Below are 25,156 nucleotides of genomic sequence, written 5' to 3' on the forward strand. Positions count from 1 at the left end.
ACGTGGTCAAGCATCACCCATTTGTGTGAAGTAGAGAGTAATTTCTTTCCTCTGTACTTCCACATAGCCTTTTTTTTTTTTTTCTTTTTTTCCCTTTCCCCCTCCCTTTTCCCCTTTCCCCATTTTTCCCTTTTAGTTACATTGTTTAGTTAATAATAATCTTTCCTTAATAACAATAATAATATTTTTTTTCCTTTAATTAAATTATCCTTATCTCAACCCGTGAGCTGTTATTTACTTTACTTCTTCCCCTCCTCATCTAAGGATGGGGAATGAGAGAGCGGTTGTGGTGTTTTGCGGCCTAGCACGGTAAAACCACCACACAGATGAAAATGACAAATCAACCAGAGTTAGGGTGAAATTTCACACTGATCATGAATCCCAGCCAAATAAAACAATTATAGAATGAAATATCGGAAAACATCTTGTGTAGTACTGCCATTACTATAGGACCTTTTCACCATGGAAAATAACTTCTGTATCCTTTCCTTCTCTTTCTTCCCACAATACTTCAAATTCATGGAACCTAAGATCATGTTGGTTTTGTTGTTCTTTAAAACTCTTCATTAATCAATGTAAGCAATCATTCCTCATTTAACTAGATAATAAGATATGTTTTTTTTAATTTTAAAGTGAAAAAAAAAAGGAAAAAAAAAGTCTTCTGGAGTTGATGAGGTAGCACACAGCACAGAACAAGTTCACCAAGCTCCCTGCATGTACTATTTTGGCAAAAGGAAGTTGTCAAAATTATTTCAGAGTTCTTGAATCCTATTTACTGGTGTACTGGTGTAGCTGATTGCATTGCATTAACACATTATTTTTTAAAGTGTTAGTGCTTCAATTAGAATGTGTGTGATGTATGCAAAGAAACTGGAGAGTTAGAAACAGCCTAAAAATTAGAAAGATGACATTAACAAAAGCTACATTTTGATTTAAACTTCTGCAGAAAGTGAGACCACATACTACAACTAGAGATTTCAGTATGGCTTCTGTTTATTTTTGTCTAGCAATGTTATATTTTGGCAAAACTTAGGCAGCTTGGAGTGAGTCTCACTGTTCTTGTTCTTCTTCTCTCTGTCATCCTTCTAACTACTTAGCCCTCCAAATTCCTCTGGCTTCTGCATCTCATAGAAACATAGAATGGTAGGAAGGAACACTCAAATATCATCTCTTCCAACACCCCTGCCATGGGCAGCGTTGCTTTCCACTAGATCAGGTTGCCCAAAGCTTCATCCAACTTATCCGTGAACACTTCTACAACTCCTCTGGTCAACCTGTTTCAGTGCCTCACCAACCTCACAGTAAAAAACTTCTACCTTATGTCTAATGTAAATTTATCATTTTTTAGTTTAAAAACTTTACCCCTTGTCCTGTCCCTACAGGCCCTAATAAAAAATGTCTTTCCATCTTTCTTATGAGCATTATTATCAATCAAAAGGCTGCAGTAAGGTCTCCCCAGTGCCATCTCTTTTCCAGGTGAAAAAATCCCAGCTCTCTTAGCCTTTCTTCACAGTCCTCTGATGATGTTTCTGGACTCACTGTAACAGATCCATGTCTTTTTTGTACTGAGGTACCATTGTTGGAAACAGTGCTTCAGGTGGGGTCCCCCAGGAGTGGAGTGTGAGAAACACCTCCATCAATCTACTGACTACTCTCTTGTTGCAGTCCAGGATATAACTGGCTTTCTGAGCTACAAATGCATGTTGACATCTCATGTCCAATTTTTCATTCACCAGAATGTCAAAGCGGTCTGCAGGGCAGCTCTCAATTCATTCATCACCTAGACTGTATTGATACCGGAGATGTTCCTGACCCAGGTGAAGGACCTTACATTTGGCCTTGTTGAATTTCCTGAGGTTGACAAGGGCCAATTTTTCAAGCCTGTCATGTCCCTGTAGATGGCATCCCTTCTAACATATCACTAGTTTGTACTACTCATCTTGGTGTCTTCTGCAAACTTGCTGAGTATGCACTAAATCCTACTATTTCAATCATTAATGAAGATATTTAATAGCGTTGTTCCCAGTACATACCCTAGAGGGACATCATTCATAACAGAGGGACTTGAAGCATCTTGCCCTCCATTCTTCTGCATCCCTCTGACTGGAAGCTGTTCCTGCCTCACCACCTCTCCAACAGGCTGCTTATGCTTCTTTTGGCCTCTTTTTGCACTCATCCTAATGATATAAAGCCTGATACCAAACTTATCAGGTCAGAAGTACCTAGTTAGCTCAAACTTAACTAGGAACTGTAGTATGTGTTGTTTCAGAAGTTGGCATGTACTTCCAATTAAAAAACAAAACAAAACAAAACAACAACAACAAAAACAAATAAAAGAAAAAAGTATTTCGTAGTACAATTTTGAAAGAAATAATGGTTATTTTGCTCTCCTCTGCCTTGATAATCTGTAATTTGGCATGGTGGTAAATAAATTACATGTAATGGATGATACTTTTTTTGTGTGTGTTTTTGTTTATAACTTTATATATGCATACTACTTATTGTTTTTGTTGTGCGCCTGCCAACACACAAGGAGAAATAATGCTTATTATTCTTAGCTTGTTTGCTGCGTGCTAGATCTGGCAGAACCCTAGAAAGATGTAACTCTCCTATGAGCAAGATAATATGAGAGATTTTTATGGAAGGATAGCAGAGCATAAGAGACAGTAAAGAAGGAGTGCTGGGTGGCAGATTCAAGATAGGATAAAAAAAAGCCTAAATAGGATAAATAAAAGCCTAGCTGCTTTCATTCTCAGTGTGTCATTGAACTGGGAAATACAATATTGAAAACAAAAAGAAAACTTATAAAAAAGTATGTTTATATAGAAAATGTTGGGTGTCTCTGCCACTCGCTTTCTGAGCTGGCAATAGGAACCAGGAAGCTACATTAAGTGGCCTGTCTAGCTACAAATTAGAATTATTAGTGTGATTATTTCATTTCTAATTACTAATCTCTGTTTCAGTGCTAATGAAACAGAGCTCTCAGATATACATTTCTCAGATTGTCTAGTTTACACAGGAAACTTTCCTTTCTATTTATTGAGGATGAATGTTTCATAATTTTCCCAGTGAATTGACAAAATAATTACTTGAATGTTCACAGACTAGAATGGCTGATATATTCATGATCATTATCTACGAAACTATCTTCTACTGTCAACAAGTGGATTACATAGATTAAAAGGTCTTCAGGAACTACAGTTTCATTACTGACATGCATATGTTAAATAGTATACTTAACAATCCAGTAAAATTTCAGTCACACAGTGTTTACAAGATTTGCTGAAAAAGTACTGCCACAAAGTATTCCCAAATACATGTCCTTTGCCATAGGGTAAACAGCACAGAGCTAAAATACCATGCTGAAAATAGAAAAGTGCCTATATTTGCAGAAAATACTCAGGGAGCACTACATTCATTATAGATGTGATTGCAATCATGTTTCCTTTGGAAATCTTATTAAGGTTTATGATGCTGTCTTGTAAAGTTTGGACCAAAGGTAGGTCTGCATTCTTTTATTAAACAGTAAAATTCCTTCCAGTGTACATTTTTTCTGTGTTTGTGTGCATTGTGGAAGAATGTCTTTCCAAGAGCAATCACCACTGTTTATACTTTTGGGGTGAAAAGCTGTGGATATGGATTCTCTGGAACAGAATAGATATATGTCTGCTAGAATTATATAATAGTTAACTTTAGTTAACTTTTTGTTTGTTTGTTTGTTTGTTTGTTTTAACTTACACAGGAATTGTTTTGTGAAACCATACTTTTTAATGTAGCATTTTCCTTCTGATTCCTTATGTGTCTCAGGTAGATTATAAATTGCTTGCTCACCTTGCATTAAGAGCTGAAGGATATGTATGCATTTACAAGACAGAGCAGAGATGTGATTATTTTTTCAAAGCAAGAGTCCCTTTCACGGTGCCTTGTGCCCTTATTTACAGGTTCAATATGGCTACATCCCAATTCCATGTAGAGAAAAACAGGATTGCTTCCCAATCTGCCCATTTCCCGATATTCTGCAGAATTTCCAAGGTATCAGCACTTTGGAGGATATCAGAGGATCTGAGCTGTGAAGATATGAGGACCTTCACAGTGCACAATGCCCCCTTACATTACAACTATCCTGCCACTAGGACTGCTACATTCACCACTGAGCATTTTCATCCTTTGATGGAAATGGGTTAGGAGAGTTGGGTCCCTTTCCTTTATGTCTGTATTCCCCATGTTCTTTGCTTATAAGGAAGATGTCAATTCTGTGATGAGCACTTTGCATGATAAGTTTAAATGTTGATATTTCTACTGCAGTTCATTCATCTAAAATCATTTGTGTTTGTAAAGCAAACAAATGATTTTGTTCATAAGATAAATTAGTATTTGGTGAGACCAAAATAAGCAAAACATATTTACAAGAAAACTAAATAGCCTTTGTATACTGATCTCAGAGAAATCAGCATGAAAAGAACTGATTTTAATGATGATAGATTTTAGTATGATATTGTAAAGGTTTTTTTAAAAAAAAAATATTTGCTGGAAGTTATGTTAGAAAAACTAAAACACCTAAATATTGAAAAATGTTTAAAGAATAAATTAAATGACAATCAGAGTGTTTTTGTGTGTGTGTGTTTTGTTTTGTTTTGTTTTGTTTTGTTTTGTTTTCAGTTATATTCCAATGATAAACTTACAAGATTTCCTATAAGATATGCTGTCATACTACATTGTAATTAATCATGACGATCTTCTATCTTCACTTTCTTTGTGGGCCAAGGAATATGATGTAATGTATATGGGATATATAACAACATAATATACTTCATAAAATGTTTTATTAGACCAGTACGAAAAACACAGTTATCCTTATTTGTGACCTTTCCATCTGACTGTCAAAACTTGTATTTAAATCCTAATTTTAAATGAGATACTGCATCAATATATAATATACATATTTGTAGTTTACATAGAAGAAAATAGATATTTTCAAATGCTGTTTATTTGCTTTTGCCAAACTCCAGCCTCTAATAAAAGGTAGAAAATGGGCATTCTTAACATCAGAGACAATAAGCAGTGCAGTGGAATGACCTTTTCCCAAATCTGTAAGACTCTCAGTGTTCACTGTCACTATCTTGACAAAGTAAAACACATATTTCTCTAATTTTAAACCATTTGCAATATAGAATTGTCCGATCTATAGTTATTTATGCTTAAATTTTTCTAAAAGCTCTCTAGCATTTCCATGGACTAATATTTCAAAGAGATTTTATTTCAGTTGATTGAGCTACCACTCAAAGTTTTTGAAGAGAACACTCATAATTTTTTTATTTTTCATGTTATGCCTACATGTATATGAAGAATGTCTGATTTATAAATATTTATAATCAGTAGAGAACAGACGACTTGTTTTTTTTTTTTGTTTCTGCCAACCAGTTCTATTTTGAAAAATCAGTTGCTTCATAAGCTTTTGATATGCAGTCTGACTTCTTTTTCTCATCTGTATCAGTGTTTTTAAAAAACGTTCTTCTCACCTCCTAAAGATTTTGGTTCTTCAGCTGTTGTATGTAAACAACTATTGATTTCAATAGAAGTTCTGATTGCTTGATTCCTGCAGTGATATTTAATCTATTATAATAATGTAATTTATTTATCTTATATTTGGCATCAGACAGGAACTAAAATCTTCAGCACTACCCAATATTTTTAGACACTGAAATTTTAAGTATAAGTAAAAGCTGCAGAAGGAAAAAAAAAAAAAAAAAAAAAAAAGGAATTAGCTTTCACATATGCATCTTTGTGAGATATTTCTGCAAACATGTAGTGTCAGACTTTTTAGCTAACCCATGTGATTTGCAGAGTATTGTTGAAAGGAGGAACATATTTAGCATATTTAGATACAGCTAGTAGTTCTGCACTGCATATACAAAGTAATGTACAGCAGTGAAGGAAAGACAATGGGCTGGCAGGCACTTCTGTACTGGTGACTTAGGTTCGTAGAAATACAATTAAAAATATTGAATATGCATATTACCATAAGTAATAAATTTAATAGCTATCTTTTTATATATACATATATTGTTTTGAAACTACAGGAGAATTTTCTGTCTTAAAGCTTTATGCTGCTACTCATTTCAGTCTAGAATATGAGTCCTTCTTGCAGTCCATAGTGTCTTTGATAGTCCTTTCAGGGATAAAAATTCTTGATTTACCTTTAAATTTTTAACATGACAAATGTAAAAATAAATAAATAAATAAATAAATAAATAAATAAATAAATAAATAAATAAATAAATAAATAAGAGAGATTTTCTTATTCCATTCTTGTTCCATATCTTGTATACTGGGTAATTAAAATATTATTTTGATAAATTATAGATTCTTACCTTTATTCAGTCAGTGTTGACTTCTTATTTGTTAGTGAGGTTTGTTTGTTTGTTTTTTTCAGAATATTCAGAAGCTGTTCCTGGCCTCCCCACTTCATATGCTGCTATTCTCAGAATCAAATCTGGTAGTTCATCTTTAGCCTCATTTAACTCAAAGAACAGACCACGATTAAGCAGTCCTTCATTAGGAAGTGTATCTTCACCAGGCTGGAGAGGAGCTGCACAACATTATCACTCCCCAACAAACCTTTACCACTTTTCAGAGGCCTTCAAACATGATGGTAAGTCTAGTTTCCTTCTCTGATTCTTCGAAAAGCCCATGCTTATGTCTGGCCAACACAATTTTTCAAACGCAGTATGTTTCTTATCAGTTTAATTCAGCATTTCTCAAAATTAATTTTGAATTTTATTAAACAAAGTAGAAATGGGCATCTTTCCCTTGAGATTCTTCCAATTAGCCATAAAGTCACCGGCTAAAATATTTCTTAAAGATTACTATACGGAACTGTTTTATACAGTTTTTGCTACATGAAAGTAGCAAGCTAGTGATTTGAAATTCCATTACAGCACAATTTGATCTGTGCAACTAGTATCTGTATATTTGAGAAGCAAAGTAATAAAATGTCAGACTCTGTCAGTCTATATATATATACATATATATATTATTTGGAATTTTTCTAATTTAATCAAGAATGATAGTAACATAAATTAATGATGAATAGTAAATCTTATAAAATTACTTTTTCTCTAAATTGTCTGCTTTGTATAGTCAATTCTGTTATATGCATAGCTACACTTATGGTGCAATATGGTTTCATTTACCTTTAAATACAATAATTCAAATAATCTGTATTTTCTCATATTTGGGTACATTTAAAGAATCTGTGTTTCATTAGTATTTATTTAATTATATTTACCTGAATTATGTAAGAAGAAAAAAGAAAAGATGAGAGAGAGAGAAAAGGAGAAAGTGAAGAAAGAAGGAGAGGGAGAGGGTAAAAAAAAAAAGACCACAGATCAACAACATTCATGCAGTATAATGATTGTGGTTACAGGATTACAGCTTCATTCAATAGGAGACACATTTATTTGTTTGTTTGTTTGTTTGTTTGTTTTATGGAAAGTACCTTGCATGCATTGAAAGATAATGGTACATGTTTTTTTTTTTTCCTGTGAACAGAAGTGGCTTATGTATAAACATGAACATGTTTCCTAAATGAAGCTTTATCTAGCAGACAAACAACTTGAATTAAGCAACCAGATAAATTTTGTTTCATAGCATTTCTGTTGCTGGTGCAGTTTTTTACATTTCTCTGTTTTCTGCGATATTGTTTGTAACCACTGACTACACTAAATTCAGTTATTGTCCATGCACCAGACATTGATGAAACCTCCCAGGCAACCTAGTATGTGCAGGTGAAAAACAAAGTTCAAGATTAGAAGCAGTGTACTATCCTGGTCTTCAACATCATGAGTTAGAGACCAAAGTAGAAGGAAATGGTAGCTGTAAGGCAACAGAAAAGAGACTTTAGGAATAATGTAATATAATATGAAACTATAAAGCATTTTATTCCTAATTGACCCTGATTTTTCCATTGTTTTCCTCTGGAAAACAGATTACTATGTTTAAATTTGATATGAAGTTTGACTGTTACATTTGAATCCTTTGACAAAGCTGAAAAAAATGTATACTTATCACTTTCTAAGAAAATAAGAGATGGTCTAGTGACCCTTAGGGTGCATTCTACCACCTAAATCCTTTGAATTTCCAGGAGATATACTGAGATTGTGCCTGGTATTGGTCAGCAATTGTGACTCTTCTCAATATACAGAGACCACATTTTCACTTTGCAGTTTAGCTTCTTCTGTTTTGCAGCAGAAAGTGAAGAACCACTAACTGGAGTTAAAATTTAAAAAGGGTCATAACTCGTAAGCCCCAGTGAACAGAGCACTTCACTCAGAAGAGGGGAACCTTAACTCTTTCTTTCAAGGACTGCATAAAACTGTCCCAGGAATTACTCCATTACTTACAGGCCTTTGTATATCCAGCTGAGTAGAAGCAGACAGTTGCACAGACAGGTAAATATGAAGCACCTGAGTAATATTTTAAGAGCCCTTGATTATCTGAAGCACCTCCATGGCACAGACACAGGTATGAATTAGGACTTGAAAGAGACTATTGTACTTCAGGTACAACAGGAGTGAGGATCCTTTGTAAGGAGACTGGGCTCTGTAGGATATTCTGCATCATCGTAGAGGGTGAGAACATCTATATTCAGGCAGCTGAATCCATTTTTTTCTAAACCTCTCTTAGTTCATGATATGGTATATTTTCTGTTAATTACTTATGTCTGAGATAAATATTTAACATTTAGAAAACAGAAATAAATTTACTTCCTCAATTATCTGTTTTCCCATTGACTTGAACTAAGTAAAATAAGTAAATTTATTGAGTTCAGTTTGGTCTTCAGACTTATTTAAGATTCTAAAGCTCTTGAAGAAAAAATATTTTAGTTATTTTCCTAATAATTTTAGTTATTCCTATTTCCTTTAGTTATTTTCCTACTTTTATGTGATAACTGATAAAGTTGGGTGATGGTATTTACTAGCCAGGGCATTCTAAATAAGGAAACAGTACAGCTCATGTGTAGTCATAAGGTGCCTGCAACAAGTGACAGAACATTAATAATGGGGTGGGAGGGACATATTTTATGTTATTACAATTGAGAACTTGCATAATTCAAACATCTTTTATGTGGCATACACTTAGGAGCCAGATTTGTCATAAGAAATGACAGAATACTCTTATTAGCAGCCTAAGTATAGGGGTTCTCAAGGGACTTAATTGATTTCCCAGCAGACATGCTCAGAGGCCTGACATGGCTCTTAATAAAGCTCTTCTTATACTGACGTTATGCTATTTAATTTGCACTCGCAGTATATCAGTATGGTTTTCTTGATATCACAAATTAAAAGAACTCTCCTGCAGCTCACTGCTGAATTTAAACTATATAGAATTACTTAGCGTAAACATGCAGTTAAGGCAATGCAGTCCTCTTCAAGCTATGTATCAATGCATAAAGTCATGACTAAAGAATTTGTAGAAAGTGCACATTCATGAAGCGCATATTCATGCGATACTCGAAGAATCATAAAATTGTAAACTCAGTTGCAAACAAATTTTCTTACTGTTCCTAAAACTTTTGGAAACACAACAGTAAATAAATATTTGAAATTAACTTTGAATAAAGACTATCCTTCTATCTATGGTTTGATATCTTTTAGAAGAAAAGAAAGAGGAGGGTCTACCTCACAACAGAAAATGTTTGAATCAATGAATTTCAAAATGAGTCAGTTTTTTGTTGAATTTGAGTTCCTAGTTCCACATCGTCTGCTAGGTACTCTCAAACTACCTAAATAAGATAAAAAAGAAATAGTATTTTTTATAAAAGTGTGTGGGGAACAGAAAATCTTCCCTTGAGAAATTAAAATAGTAAACTGAGATATACCAATGAATCATAGAATAATTTGGATTAGAAGGGATCTTAAAGCACATCTAATTCCAAACCCCTGCCATGGGTAGGGACATTATCTGGTAGACCAAGTTGCTCAAAGCCCCATCCAGTCTGGCCTTGAACACTTCCAGGGATGGGGCATCCACAGCTTCTTCAGGCATCTTGTTCCAGTGCCTTACCACCCTCAGAGTAAATAATTTATTCTTTATACCTAGTCTAAATCTACTCTTTTTTAGTTAAAAAATATTACCCCTTGTCCTATCTTTACAATCCCTGAGAAAGAGTCTCTTTCCTGCTTTCCTGTAGAACCCCTTTAGGTACTGGAAGGCCACTGTAAGATCTCCTTCTCCAGGCTGAACAACCCCAACTCCCTCAGCCTGTGTTCACAGAAGAGGTGCTCCAACCCCTTGATTCATCTTCATGACCCTACTCTGGACTTGTTCTAACACATCCATGTCCTTCTTGTGGTGGGGGCCCCAGAGCTGAACATAGTACTCCAGGTGGGGTCTCACAAGAGCAGTGCAAAGGGGAAAAAATCACTTCCCTTGACCTGCTGGCACACTTCTTTTGATGCAACCCAGAATACAGTTGGCTTTCTGGGCTGCAAGTGCACATTGTTGGTTGAGCTTCTCATCAACCAACAACTTCAGGTCTTTTTCCTCAGGGCTGCTTTCAATCCATTCTCCACTCAGCCTGTATTTGTGCTTGGGATTGCCTTGGCCAAGATGCAGGCCCTTGTACTTGGCCTTGTTGAATATTGCTGACCATATGGAAAAGCCCCAATAATTATTACAATTGCTCACCACCCACTGACTGATGCCCATTCCATCCCCGAGCAGCAGCCCACACACGCCCTGGACAGTCACCCCATATAATTGTTCAGCATGACGTCATATGGTATGGGACATCCCTTTGGCCAGTTTAGGCCAGCTGTCCTATTTCTGTCTCTTCCCAGCTCCTTGTGCACCCTCAACCTCGTTGCTGGCAGGGCAATATGAGAAGCAGAAAAGTCCTTGGGATAGTCTAAACATCAGCTAAACAACAATAATCTAAACAACAGCTAAAACATCAGTATTATTCTCATACCATATAAAAACATAGCACTAGGAAGCTACTAGGAAGAAAACTAACTATCCCAGCTGAAACCAGGACAAAGGCCGAGCTCTCATCAGCTTGGGAAAAAAGGGCTGTCACTCAAATACAGTGGGAGAAACCCCATAAGTCAGGCCCATTGGGAAAATGGCTGACACAAAGAGTCCACTATCATTCCTGTCTGTGAGGACAGCCTCTTAACTAGGACTGTTCATCCTGAGGCCCTTTGCCCTATCCCAGGGCCAGGGCCGAGGGAAGTGGAATTCAGCATGAGGTTGCAGACAAATAAATGGATTGTCTAAACACTGGGGAGTAGTTTAGGTGTTTAATACACATAGCTCCACTTCAACTTTCAACTTTTAAAAAAACTAATATCCTATGGATATACATGAAACTGGCAGATATGACACTGGACCTGGAAAAAAAAAATAAAAATGCATGCCTCTAGATCAACCACACCAGGGCACCTCATATGGCACTAAATATTCATTTTAATTCTAGTGGTAATATCAAGAAGTCCGCTGGCTCCACCTACAGACAAGTAACTCACCGCTGTTGCACAGAGTAGGGCTCATCTGTTAGGGCTGGACTGTGCAGCAGCACTTCAGGGGTTGTGAAGACCCTCACCTGACCTGAACCTACACCAGAATAGAGCAGGGCTGACACAAACATGGCACTCTGCTGGTCTGCTCTCCCAGCAGTTTTGCCCAAGACAGTAGCTTGTAAGCAATCTCCCTGTCTTTTGATTGCTTGTAAGCAATCTCCCTGTAAAACCCATGAGCTTTTACATCCTATTTCTCCCCTTTATTGCTGAGGAGGGGCAGTGAGTGGCTGGTGGCTTGCAGCTGGCAGATGTCAACCCACCATAATATGTAATGTACTACAGTAATGCTTTTTGGAGAGTATGTACTGTAAATATAGAAGGTTTTGTTTGTTTGTTTGTTTTGTTTGTTTTATTGTTTTAGCTTATGAACTGTTTAATGCTTATAATTATGTAAAAATTTGAACAAATATATAAGCCTGCTTGCTTCTGTAAAGTAGTTCATATGTATAAATGTGGTCAAACAGACTTTATAATCAGGCACTCAGGCACTTTTTTTTTTTCTTTCTATTTTTGCTCAACAATCATGCATGTTTACTGCTATCTAAAAATCTGTCACCTTGGTTACTCATGGGATTAGCCTAAGGTCTCAGAAAACGTACTACAACAACTGTTCATGATAACACTGTGGTAAGACCCAGAGATGCACTTTTCAGGGAAGATTCTCAAAAGAAAAAAAAAAACAAACAAAAAAAACTTATGCAGTTTATTAGACCTGGGACTAACAACCAGCATTTATTAACCCTGATGTTGGCTTTCCCAAGCATAATAGAGCAGTCCTTCAGTATATTTTGTAAAAGTACACATGTGAATATTAATGTGCAGTTATGTGCAGTTATGCTATAGGCAGAGGAAATTGTATTTAGGTTTTTAATGGTGATTAAATGTGTTTAATATGTGATACAACACTAAAAGATAAATTAAGATATTCCCAGTTGTAATCAGGTGAAATTCATCTGGTACTCCACTTCAAACTGGAATCTTCAAGCAGATTGCAGTCAAGCTCTCCTAGGTATTTGCTGTTGTTATTAATGCCTCTATAACTTGGAATTCCTGAATAAGTGAACATTCTCAAACAACACACCAAGATTAGCAATTAAAACCAAAGATATTTAAAAGTGAGGTCTTAACCCGTGTGTATTTTTCAATTGTAAAACTTCATCGCCATCTACTCAAAAATCTCCAGTCCTTAAAAAACAGTGATAGATGAGATTCATCTGTTCCTGAGAAATCCCATACTGATCACAAAATATGTTTTTTCCAAGCACCTCAGGTTTTAGTCTACATATTATTCTCTCAGGTATAAATATCTGCCTCAGAAATGATAAAATTAATATAATGGGTGAAGAAGATATTCAAAAATTTAAATGAAATAGTATTGGTGAATTGAAAATTGAAAAGCACTATGAAAATTAAAGAATTTATAGTAGTTTGAAGCCATCTATCTCAACGTTGATTATCGACTCAATTCCCTTACCAATAAATTAAATATTTAAAATTATAAGTTAGGATTATGGTTCCTTATTTCTGTTCTTTAATATGAAAAGGTTGAGAACTGCTAGTAAGTAATTTTTATTAAAAATAAAAGTTTATCAGTTAGTAGGATGGCAAAACACAGTCAGAATTCCATTACACTTTTTCACGAAAATTCAGAATTTTATCCTGCCAAATGATAAGTCTCATAGTCTGTAGTATGAGTGGTGCCATGCACACACTTTTTTTTTTTAATTATTATTATTTATTATAAAAAAAATGTATTAACTATATAAGTTTAGGTATGAATTACACTGCTTGTTTTCAGAGATGTAAGGCTGTGAACCTGAGTACCTGAGACTCACCCCACCATGAAACTGAAACATCAGCAGTGTGCACTGGCTTCTGGGAATTATTAAGTCCCACAATTTCAATGTAATGTTAAACTCCCTACACAAAAATCAGAATACAGTTAGCCTCAATTGGTGTTTTAGTAGATTTTGGATAAGTTATGGATTTTCCATTATCTTCAATGGCGATTTTAAATATTGGCTAAAACATGTGCTCATCATTGATACAAATACTGAAGCCTTCACAAGGCTTTGTTTTATCTGAGCTTTTATTATCATTATGCATAAGAAGATTAAAACTTTAAATATATATATATATGTCATGCAGTATTTTAATTTCATATTTATACTTATTTGGAAATATTTAAATGAAATGTTTATATGTGCAGTATGTTCCCTTCACTTCTTTTGAAATATAGACAGGAGGTATAGAACCAGCATTGCTAGTGACACTAGCACCTAACTAGCATTGCATCATTTACTTTCTAGCAATCCTAGATTGTAACAAAATATTTTACCTACAGTGTCACTCCTAGAGAGAAGGTAAAACCATTAGTGCTCATCAATACTTCCAAGCTGTACACCTCTTAATCTGTGTGGGATAACAACTAAAAGCATTATTTAGTTTTGCATTTATTAATCAATTCTTACTATTGCTAAACCCTAGCTTGATGAATGCTCTGATTATTTACAAACAGATTCTCTCTGTTGCGATGTGAGAAGTACGTATCTGAATTATAAGATGCAAACCATACAATACATTGTAACCATAAAATGACAGGTAAAACTCTGTTCCCATACATTTCATTGCAGCTAATAGGACAAAATGACTATTCTCTTGCTCATCCAAATCCATAGGTTCGTGCTTTGAATTTGATGTGTATTATAAGACTAAATGATTCAAGAGTTTGGAGCAAGGCTAAGGTGATTAAAATTCCACAGTCTTCTACTGCATAGTGAGCATACATGTTCACAAACAGTCTACCTGCAACCTTTTACTTTTCTGAAGGTTACACTTCCCTCTGCACATTATGAATGAATTGGAGTCATAGACATATTGTCTGGGTCTATACAGCTTTTCTTATCCAGAAATGTTAATTCATATGAAGATACAATATATGACAAAATTAGAGAAGACAGTGAAAGAAAATGAAATGTCAGACTTTCATTTACATTATATAATAGTAGCAACCAGTTGCTGCTATTAATTTAAAAAGCATTTTTTTTCTTAGCATATCTTTGACATAAAGAGGAAATGTGTTTCAGTTCTGATATGAGCTTCTGAAAGCATCAAGATAATTTTTGTTTACCTTGCTTCCTATAAACAGAGTTAATTCCTCTAGCATTCTTAATTCTCTTAAACTGCTCATTAGGCTTCAGGCCAAAATATGTCTATTGGGAAAGCTATTTTAATGCACTGGCTTAGTGCACACCTTAAATCTTACTACTTCACTGTTAACATTAATATTTCTTTCTTACATATATATTAATTTTCTTTTAACTATTGCTTTTTAACACAGCGTCCGAGGTAATGTGATTCGAATCTCTAGATAACAAAGACAGTTTTTAATACTATCATCTAACTTTATAAATGCTAAAACACATTAATATTTATTCATATTTTCAAAACTTTTGCACTTCTATTTCCACAGAAAGTGTCAATTATGGGCCCGTGTTTGTACAAGAGCCAGATGATGTGATTTTTCCTACTGATTCTGAAGAGAAGAAAGTGTCTCTGAATTGTCAAGCTCATGGAAATCCTATCCCCACATACAGGTACATGTTTTAGAAGTTTTTGTATCTTTAAGAATATTTGGTCATAACAATATAACAGAAACACTTTAAAACTTTTGTGACCAAATCACATTCCTGATTCAATGATTTTTCTGATTCTGAATAAGCAAGAAAGATAAATGGGAGTAAGTAAAGGCAAAGCAATCTGTGAAATTTCAAATTATGTCATCTATGCATTGTATCTATCCATGTGAAGGGACTCCTTTTGCCTTGTTTTCTCACATATGACTGTAACAACTGACAAGATCAAAACCTTTAACTGATTTTTTTTTCTAAAGACAACATCTTTAAAGATGGGAAATACTATCCTGTTTTATGGGGAAAGCAGCCAAGAACAGGTAAATTAAATTACATGATTGTCTAATACAAGGCACCATAGTTCAGCCATGTCTGGAATCTTTTCACTTACAAGACCAGCATCTTACTCTTTTGCAACCATTTTCTCTTCCCTGTTTTCCCACATAGAGTGTTATTTGACAGTTAACTCATACAGATCTGTTATGTCACGTCTATGAGTCTGACAGTTCAGCATAATGGTGCCCACTTACAGGCGGAACCAGCATGCTGCAGTCACCTTACCCATTTGCTGTATCTGACTCTACTCGTATTTTTAAGAATTGCAAGTGATGTAGCAGGGCTGGGAGAACATATGGGTAATTATTTTTTCCAGACACCCTTTATATTTTCACACAGAATTATTCTTCACCTACTGAGGGAGAATAAGGACTCATCACCATTTTTTTTGTCTTATGTGACAGTCATTGATTCTTAGTTTTATTTTTTATCTATTACAATTATTTCACTTGTGGATTCTTTAGCATACTGGGTGAATTTTCCTTAGGCTTATTTGAGTCACAGAACTTGCACTTGCACTTCTATGGCACACATTCAAAGGCAGTACCCCCTTTAGATACCTCTACTACAACAGCACTGAATCTGCCTCAATGCAACAGATGTGATTCATTAAACTGATTTGTTAAGTGGCACAGACTCCTCAAACAACATAGACATGGCTAACATAGAACATAGGATTAGGAATGAGTGGCCAGAAAGTCTTCAAACTGGAATTGCCTGAACTCACTGTGGGATGAAAGACAGTGTTGCATTCCTTCTTACTGATAACCTCTGTGTAATTTCTATTGCATATTTATTACTTTGTTGATAAAAAATAATGTGTGCTAATTCTACACTCAGTTTAAGAGCTATCAGTCCATTCAACACCATAAGAGTCATGGGCAAAAGGTACAAATTACCAACAAAAGAGGGGAACCCTGTTCTCAGATCTCACAGACAACCTCATTAATACTAGAATCATAGAATGGTTTCGTTTGGAATGTACTTTTACAGATCAGATAATCTTTAGCTTAGCCATCACTACCATCTCTGCCATGGGCAGCGACAAATATTGTGGAAACATTCTCTTTTGGAAATCTATGGAGAATCTATGCCATCTCATTTCTTTCTTGGTCCAACCATTTTTACATTTTCCCAGAGGAATTCAATCAACAAACACTTTCAGCATATTCATTTCTTCAGTTCTCCAGAGATTCACTAGTACCAGCAGTCTCAGAAACAAGCTGACTTGACAGGTGTTCATGCAAGGAGAGCTTTGACCAGAAAGGTCTAATTCTAACAGCACTATTTAACTTCTCTTCCTTCTGTTGATACCACTTGTCCATACAGTGCATGCCATCACTACTATTCAGTGGAAGAAAAATAAAAGATATGCATGAATTTGTCAGGCATATACTGTTCTCAGGGAAGGTGAAGAATGAATTTAGCCTCAAAAATAAGATTATGGTAAAACAGAGGTTTGTTGTATTTATCCAATTTTTGCCAAGTGAAATATGGCGGAGATGGCATATTTCCATATCACCAAAGTCCCTATTGTATTATCTACAAGCACTGGACAATGGAGATCTTTATTTACCTGGGCTGTAAGGTCCATGCCACTAAGAATTCTTTTCATCCATAAACAAAATAGAGTGTAATTTTTCTTTTTCTATATTTCTTTTTAAGAAGTATGCAAAAAGACCTCTTAAAGAACTAAAAAAAATCCAAAACTGAGATTGTCTCTGCCATTTTTATTTCATTCCCTTAGTCTGTATAACTGATGGCACAATGTTCATAAACTCTTTACAAATTACTTTTTGCTAAGACATTGCTTCAAGTTAATTGCATGGAGAATGCTCATATCATTTCAGATATTCTTCCTGTTTGCAAAGATCTTTTTTCTCTTTATTCAAGCTCTATCCTGAAATCAAAATGTGTACCTTTTTTTTTTTTTTGGGGAGTCAGTCTTTTAATCTAGTCAATGTATCTAAATGTTCTCACTTTTTAGATAATGGATGCCTCAGGTAAATTGATTTCATTTTTTGCAAATCAGACTTCATTATTATAAGTCAGGACTCACTCAGTGAAGGACATAACTGAGATACCTTTGGTGGGAAATACGCATATTCACAAGCTTCCTGTGGGCTGTCACAAGGCACCAGCAATACTGAGTTAAAGGCAGGTGCAGAATTCCCTGAGATGCTAGTTCACTACACCTGTACTATTTGTGAAACACTGTGTTTACTAGTTGTTGTCGTTTAACTCTCATAGGTACACAGCCACACACTCATTCCCCACCCACTGGGATGGAGGAAAGAATGAGAGGAGTTAAAGTGAGAACACTTGTGGGCTGAGATAAAGGCAGTTTAATAGGTAAAGCAAAATCTGTACGCACAAGGAAAACAAAATAAGGAATTCATTTACTAATTTCCATCAGCAGGTAGATGTTTAGGCATTTCCAGGAATGCAAGGCTCCATCACATGTAACAGTTACCTGGGAAGACAGACATGATAACTCTTGCCACACTCCTTCCTCCTTTTTTTCTCCCCATATCATATGGTGTGAAATATCCTTTTAGTCAGCTTGGATCAGTTGTCCTGGCTGCATCCTCTCCTAGCTTCTTGTGCAAGCCCAGCCTCCTTACTGGCAGGGCAGCACAACAAGTTGGCTCTGTGTGAGCACTGCTCTGCAAAAACTAACATTGGTGTTTTATCTAAAACATTTAATCACAAATCCAAATTATTGTGCTATGCAATCTACTGTGAAGAAAATTAACTCTATTGCAGCCAAAACCTGTACACAATTTTACTTAGGACACATATAATCTGGTTGGAAATTTTTTATCACAATCAGTTCTTGATAGAATAAAAACAGACGAGAAAAAAAAAATAATAAAAAAGTATTTTTATTTTCTTACACCAAATTAGAATGCTATGAAATATTTTTTGTCATTTTCCTTCAAGAAATATATATAGAGAGAACTGATTTTCATCATCGGCTCATTGTCTTCTAAGTATTATATTTGTGTTTCTGTCCTCCCAAATCAGTCTAGCTAGATATAAGAAAACACATCATAAAATTCAGCATTGTTTTTCCTCTAATATGCTTAAATTATATCATCAGAATGCATGCAATCAGAATGGCCTTGGAGACTTATAGGTACGCAGCTGTAAAGCTCGAAGTATTGGAGTAGCCTTACAAAAACATATTTTTGCATTGAATTTAAACAAAAATGAAACTAAATGAAGTCAGCTACTCAAAGCAAACTGAATTTTGTTTCAATTCCCATTTGGAAATACCAAAATATGTCATTTTGACTTTTTCCTTATCTAAACATCCATCATTTCAAGATCAATTGATTTTGCACTTTTATTTCATATATATATATATATATATTAACTTTCATAATGATTTTGTTCAAAATCTTGAATCATCAATAAACTGTTCAAGATGAAAAAATATTCTCTTATGCTCTGCTATGTATGGCTCTTTTTAAAGATGTGATTCTACAGACATTTCATTAATATTGCAGGGCAAGCAGGAGATCAGGCCCAGTCAGCATGGGTCTATGAAAGGCAGGTCCTGCTTGACGAACCTGATCTCCTTCTATGACAAAGTGACGCGCTGGGTGGATGAGGGAAAGGCTGTGGATGTGGTCTACCTTGACTTCAGCAAGGCTTTTGACACTTTTTACCACAGCATTCTCCTCAAGAAACTGGCTGCTCTTGGCTTGGACTGGCGCACGTTTCATTGGGTTGGAAACTGGCTGGATAGCCGGGCCCAAAGAGTCGTGGTGAATGGAGTCAAATCCAGTTGGAGGCCAGTCACTAGTGGTGTTCCCCAGGGCTCGGTGCTGGGGCCAGTCCTCTTTAATATCTTCATCGATGATCTGGATGAGGGCATTGAGTGCACCCTCAGTAAGTTCACAGACGACACCAAGCTATGTGCATGTGTCAATCTGCTCAAGGGTAGGAAAGCTCTGCAGGAGGATCTGGATAGGCTGCACTGATGGGCTGAGGTCAACTGCATGAAGTTCAACAAGGCCAAGTGCCGGGTCCTGCACCTGGGGTGCAATGACCCCAAGCAGTGCTACAGGCTGGGAGATGAGTGGTTGGAGAGCTGCCAGGCAGAGAAGGACCTGGGAGTGATAGTTGATAGTCGGCTGAATATGAGCCAGCAGTGTGCTCAGGTGGCCAAGAAGGCCAACGGCATCCTGGCTTGCATAAGAAACACTGTGACCAGCAGGGCTAGGGAGGTGATCGTCCCCCTGTACTCGGCTCTGGTGAGGCCGCACCTCGAGTACTGTGTTCAGTTTTGGGCCCCTCGCTACAAGAAGGACATCGAGGTGCTTGAGCGAGTCCAGAGAAGGGCGACGAAGCTGGTGAGGGGCCTGGAGAACAAGTCCTATGAAGAGCGGCTGAAGGAGCTGGGCTTGTTCAGTCTGGAGAAGAGGAGGCTCAGGGGTGACCTTATTGCTCTCTACAGATACCTTAAAGGAGGCTGTAGTGAAGTGGGGGTTGGCCTGTTCTCCCACGTGCCTGGTGACAGGACGAGGGGGAATGGGCTTAAGTTGTGCCAGGGGAGTTTTAGGTTAGATGTTAGAAAGAACTTCTTTACTGAAAGGGTTGTTAGACACTGGAACGGGCTGCCCAGGGAAGTGGTGGAGTCCCCATCCCTGGAAGTCTTTAAAATACGTTTAGATGTAGAGCTTAGGGATATGGTTTAGTGGGGACTGTTAGCATTAGGCCAGGGGTTGGACTCAATGATCTTGAGGTCTCTTCCAATCTAGAAATTCTGTGATTCTGTGATATCCTTTGCAGTATAAAGATATTGTCAACGGTGCTCTATTTCTTACATTGAATGAGGCAGGGTTCCTCTGAGACCAAAAGTTCAATCATGATAAAATATGCAAATAATAGTTTTACAGTTAAACTTAATTCTGACAATTCTGATTTTTGCATTAAGAAAAAATTAAGTACTCCAGTACTTAATTTTAAGTACTGTTACTTAAATTAAGTACTTAAATTAAGTACTTAAATTAAGTACTGTTGCCTATACCTCATTCACCATGAGTGTTAACAAGATAGGATGAACCGATAATCATTTGGCTTCATTAAATTTGCCTCTGCAATCTACGTGTTGTCAAGTTCAGTCTTTGCTGAATTCTGGCAAAGCCTGAATGTACCTGGCAGTTTCCTGATACAACTTTGAAACTGCAGAATGATTGTGAACTAGTTATAAAAGAAATATCTGTATCTCAGAATAATGATGTCACATTATACTTTTCATAGAGATTTGTCATACCTGTTATACTGCTTGTCTCTTCTTTGCAATATCAGAAACATTCATTTAACAATTTAATGTTCTTAACAGTTTAACACAAAAGCTAATTTAAAATGTGGGTTGCTTATGTGGATTGTTATTCTTTAATTAAGATATTGTACCCTTCTCAGAGATTATTTCTGAGTGGTGAAGTCTATTAATCTGCCTCCCAAAATCTCTCTTTTATCCAGTGGGCTGAGTATTGTTTTATTTTATTATTTTTTTTCCAGTCTTTGGAGATGAATGAGAGGGGTGAGGCTTTTTGCTGGAGAATATCCCCATTCATAAAAAAATAACCCAACCCCAAAAAAATGCTCAGCAGAAAAATGTAGTGACTCAGGTTACTTCTGAACCTCAGAAGAATAAGTATTCACATGAGAATTACTCAGTGCTTCAGCTAAAGTGTGATATGATTCCTGCCGCTTAGCTTGTTCCACCTTTTCGTCACTCCACTCCTTGTCTCTACATTTAATTTCACTCCCAGACATCTCCCAAATTTAGTATTTCTTTTCCTAACTCCTCTGACCATAGCTTCCATTTATGTGGTAGCTGCCAGTCATTATCCTTGAAATTAACTAATTACAATTTCCCCAGATCCAGTCTTCTCTGAATTTCAAATATCTTGGCCCAGCTAACATTATTTTGCCTTTGTCCATTGCCAATATTACCAATATCTTTTACTTCACAGCAATCTGTGTACATAAATCCACCTCCCTGCTCTTCACAGGTTATGTTCTTCTACTTTCTGTAGTAAAATCAGACTTCTGCATTTCCTGGGCTAAGAACAAATGGTGAAAGAATTGAAAAAAAAAAAAAAAAGTTCCAGCTCTCACACAGTGCAGACACAGATCTAAGGTCATCTGGGCCTAAGGCTTTAATAATAAAATATTAATTGAAACTTCACTTATTATAATCATGGTAAAACTCATAGTCTTGAGTTACCACACAGGCTATCTTTGAATAGCTTTCATCCTTAGCTGGTGCTATCAGGTTCTGTATACTAATCTTGATGTCTTCCTTTGGCCATAAAATGCTCAAGTAGTTTTTTTTGTTTGTTTGTTTTGTTTTTTTTTTTTTTTCCTAAGATGGCTTAGAAATGGAACTGAAATCGACATTGAAAGTGATTATCGCTACAGTTTAATAGAAGGAAGTTTGATCATCAGCAACCCCAGTGAAATGAAGGATTCTGGACAGTATCAGTGTTTAACCACCAACATGTTTGGTAGTATATTAAGCAGAGAGGCTGTTCTTCAGTTTGCATGTGAGTAACAATTTTTTTAACATGGATAAATCTGATCTTTACATTGTTTGATAAGGTTCTAAATTGTAATTTCAATATATTACATAAAAGTTGCACTGTCCACTGATGTTGCTGGGTTAGGATTTTAGAAATGGAAGTAAAATGTTCATTATGAAAGTGTTTTTTTGTTTGTTTGTTTGTTTGTTTTTGGTGATTTTTGACTTTGAAAATAGATAGAAACAAATTATAGATAAAATAAATAACTTTATTACTTGATCAAAAATTCTGTCCTTTAGTGACATATTTGAGTACTTCCCAATGATATATTTCACTCTGCTAATTTATTGAAACATATATCATTTTGCCATACTACCTGTGTAAGTGAGAAAGAACTAGAAACTTAGGCATTAACTACATCTATATACAAATGATAGTTTGCATCTATAATTATATGCATGCTTAAGCAAAATTTTAAATGTATATATATGTCCTATGTCCATGTTTATACATACATTTAAACATTATCAAAGTGATTTATTTATTTTTTTTTTTTTTTTTTTTTTGTGTCTGTTAATGAGCAGCACAGAAACTGAAAATATCACAGTTTCTGGAATAATTCATTGCAGTATGCTTTCCAGGAGCTATTAACAATTCATGATCCTGAGTAATGCATATACTCCATCCATAGAATTCATGTTTTCAAATATACTAACAGAAGAAACATGCTCAGGATTTCAGATATCCTACATCCAGCCCTGTCTTTCCTTCAGCACTTTACAGGAAGGCATACATTTTTTACTGCTTTATCTGTGAAACTTCCTTAAGAGGCACAGATGCAGAAAGAACTCCATCCTTATTTCTCAGATCCTGCTGAAACTAGGACATTACCATGAAACATGAGGTAGTGAGCCAGACCTTTATACAACTGGAAAACAGTAGTGTCAAGAACAAGTTGCCTGTCTGCATCTGTTAACCCTTGTGACATGGTGTACTCAGCAGAGTTAGTGTGGGGTTAGAGACCTTTTCTTACTCCACAGCCCCTTGTGAAATCCAGACCTCTCAAATCTCTTGTTTTTAGTCTTACCTTCTGTTTTTAGTCTTATCTGCTGCAGATGCTATCAAGCATTAGATACAGCTGGTGAGTGAGATGACTAGGGATGGTACTCTGGTGAATCTCTTGCTTGTTAGCAGAGAAGGACTTCTGAGTGGTATGGAGGTTGGAGTCTTTCTTGAGCATAGTGATCATGAATTAACAGAGTTTTTGATTCTTGGAAAAGTAAGGGGGGGTAGGAGTGGGTGGAGGGGACGTAGCAGAACTACCATCGTGGACTTCAAGAAGGTTGTCTTTAGTCTGTTAAGAAGACTGGTTGGCAGAGTCTCCTGGGAGGCAGTCCTGAAGAGCAAAGGCTGAACACTCTTCAAGAAAGAAATCCTAAAGGCTAAAGGCTGGGAGCAGGCTGTCCCTACATGCCAAAAAATGAGCCAACATGGAAGACTGGCGTGGCTGCATACAGAGCTGTGGCTACAGTTCAGGAAGAAAAAGAGGGTTTATGACCTTTGGAAGAAGGGGTGTGTCACTCAGGAGGACTACAAAGATGTCATGAGACTGTGCAGGGACAAAATTAGAATGGCCAAAGCCCAATTTGAGCTCAACCTGGCTATCACTTTTAAAGATAATTTAATTTATATATGTATGTATATATGTATATATGTGTGTGTGTTTTTTTAAACACAAACAAGAAAAGGAGGACTAAGGAGAATCTCCATCCTTTATAGGATGTGGGGGGAAATATAGTGACAAGAAATACAGAAGAGGCTGAGGTACTTAATGCCTTCTTTGTCTCAGTCTGTAGCAGTAAAAACAGTTTTTCTCCCTGTACTCAGTCCCACCTCAGGACAGGGTGCAGAATGAAGCCTTCATAATCCACGAGGAAATGGCTAGCAACCTGCTAAACAACTTAGACATATTTAAGTCTATGGGGCCAGGTGGGATCCACCCAAGGGTATTGAGGGAGCTGGAGGAAGTGCTCACCAAGCTTCTTTCCATCATTTATCAGCAGTCCTGGCTATCAGGGGAGGTCCTAGCTGAATGTCAGCTAGCAAATGTGATGCTCATCTACAAGAAGGGCCAGAAGGAGAATATGAGAAACTACAGGCCTGTAAGTCTGATCTCAGTGCTGGGAAAGCTCATGGAGCAGATTACCTTGAGTGCCATCATGCAGCACTTACAGGACAACCAGGTGATCAGCATAGGTTTATCAAAGGCAAGTCCTGCTTGATAAACCTGATCTCCTTCTACAACAAGGTGATGCATTCAGTGGATGAGGGAAAGGCTGTGGATGTGGTCTAGCTAGACTTCAGTAAGGCTTTTGACACCATTTCCCATAGCATTCTCCTGGAGAAATTTTCTGCTTATGGCTTGGATGGTTGTATACATTGTTGGGTTAAAAGCTGACTGGGTGGCCAGGCCTGAAGAGTCACAGTGAAAGGAGTTAAATCCAGTTGGAGGCCAGTCACTAGTTGTGTCCTCCAGGGCTCAGTACTGGGGCCAGTTCTCTTTGGTATCTTTATCAATGATCTGGAAGATAAGATCAAGTGCACTCTCAGTAAGTTCACAGGTGACACTAAGTTTGGCACAAGTGTTTATCTGCTTGAGGGCAGGAGGGCTCTGCAGAGGGATCTGGATAGGCTGGACCGATGGGCCAAGGCCAACACTATGAGGTTCGACAAGGCTAAGTCGTGCACTTGGAACACAACCACCCCATACAATGCTACAGGCTGGGGGAAGAGTGGTTGGAAAGCTGTCCAGTGGGAAAGGACCTGGGTGTACTGGTCAATAGCCGGCTGAATATGAGCCAGCAATGTGCTCAGGTGGCCGAGAAGGCCTACAACATCATGGCTTGTATCACAAATAGTGTGGCCAGCAGGACTAGGGAAATGATTGTCCCTCTGTACTTGTCTCCGGTGAAGCTGCATCTCAAGTACTGTGTTCAGTCTTAGGCCCCTCCAAGAAGGATATCAAGGTGTTGGAACGTGTCCAAAGAATGGCAATGAAGCTGGTGAA

At 36.6% G+C, this 25,156-nt stretch overlaps 1 protein-coding gene across 2 annotated transcripts in view; it reads left to right on the forward strand.

Annotated features, from left to right (window-relative positions):
- Positions 1–25,156, forward strand: part of CNTN5 (contactin 5) — a 686,534-nt gene that overhangs the window by 406,990 nt on the left and 254,388 nt on the right. For both annotated transcript variants that reach the window (XM_068669732.1, XM_068669723.1), the window contains exons 4-6: positions 6,434–6,652; positions 15,055–15,178; positions 21,938–22,113. In XM_068669732.1, the coding sequence (XP_068525833.1) occupies positions 6,434–6,652; positions 15,055–15,178; positions 21,938–22,113 (519 nt within the window). The remainder of the gene's footprint in view (positions 1–6,433; positions 6,653–15,054; positions 15,179–21,937; positions 22,114–25,156) is intronic.

The sequence above is a fragment of the Anas acuta genome, chromosome 1 (assembly GCF_963932015.1).
Source record: "Anas acuta chromosome 1, bAnaAcu1.1, whole genome shotgun sequence".
In the NCBI taxonomy this organism is placed as follows: Eukaryota; Metazoa; Chordata; class Aves; order Anseriformes; family Anatidae; genus Anas; species Anas acuta.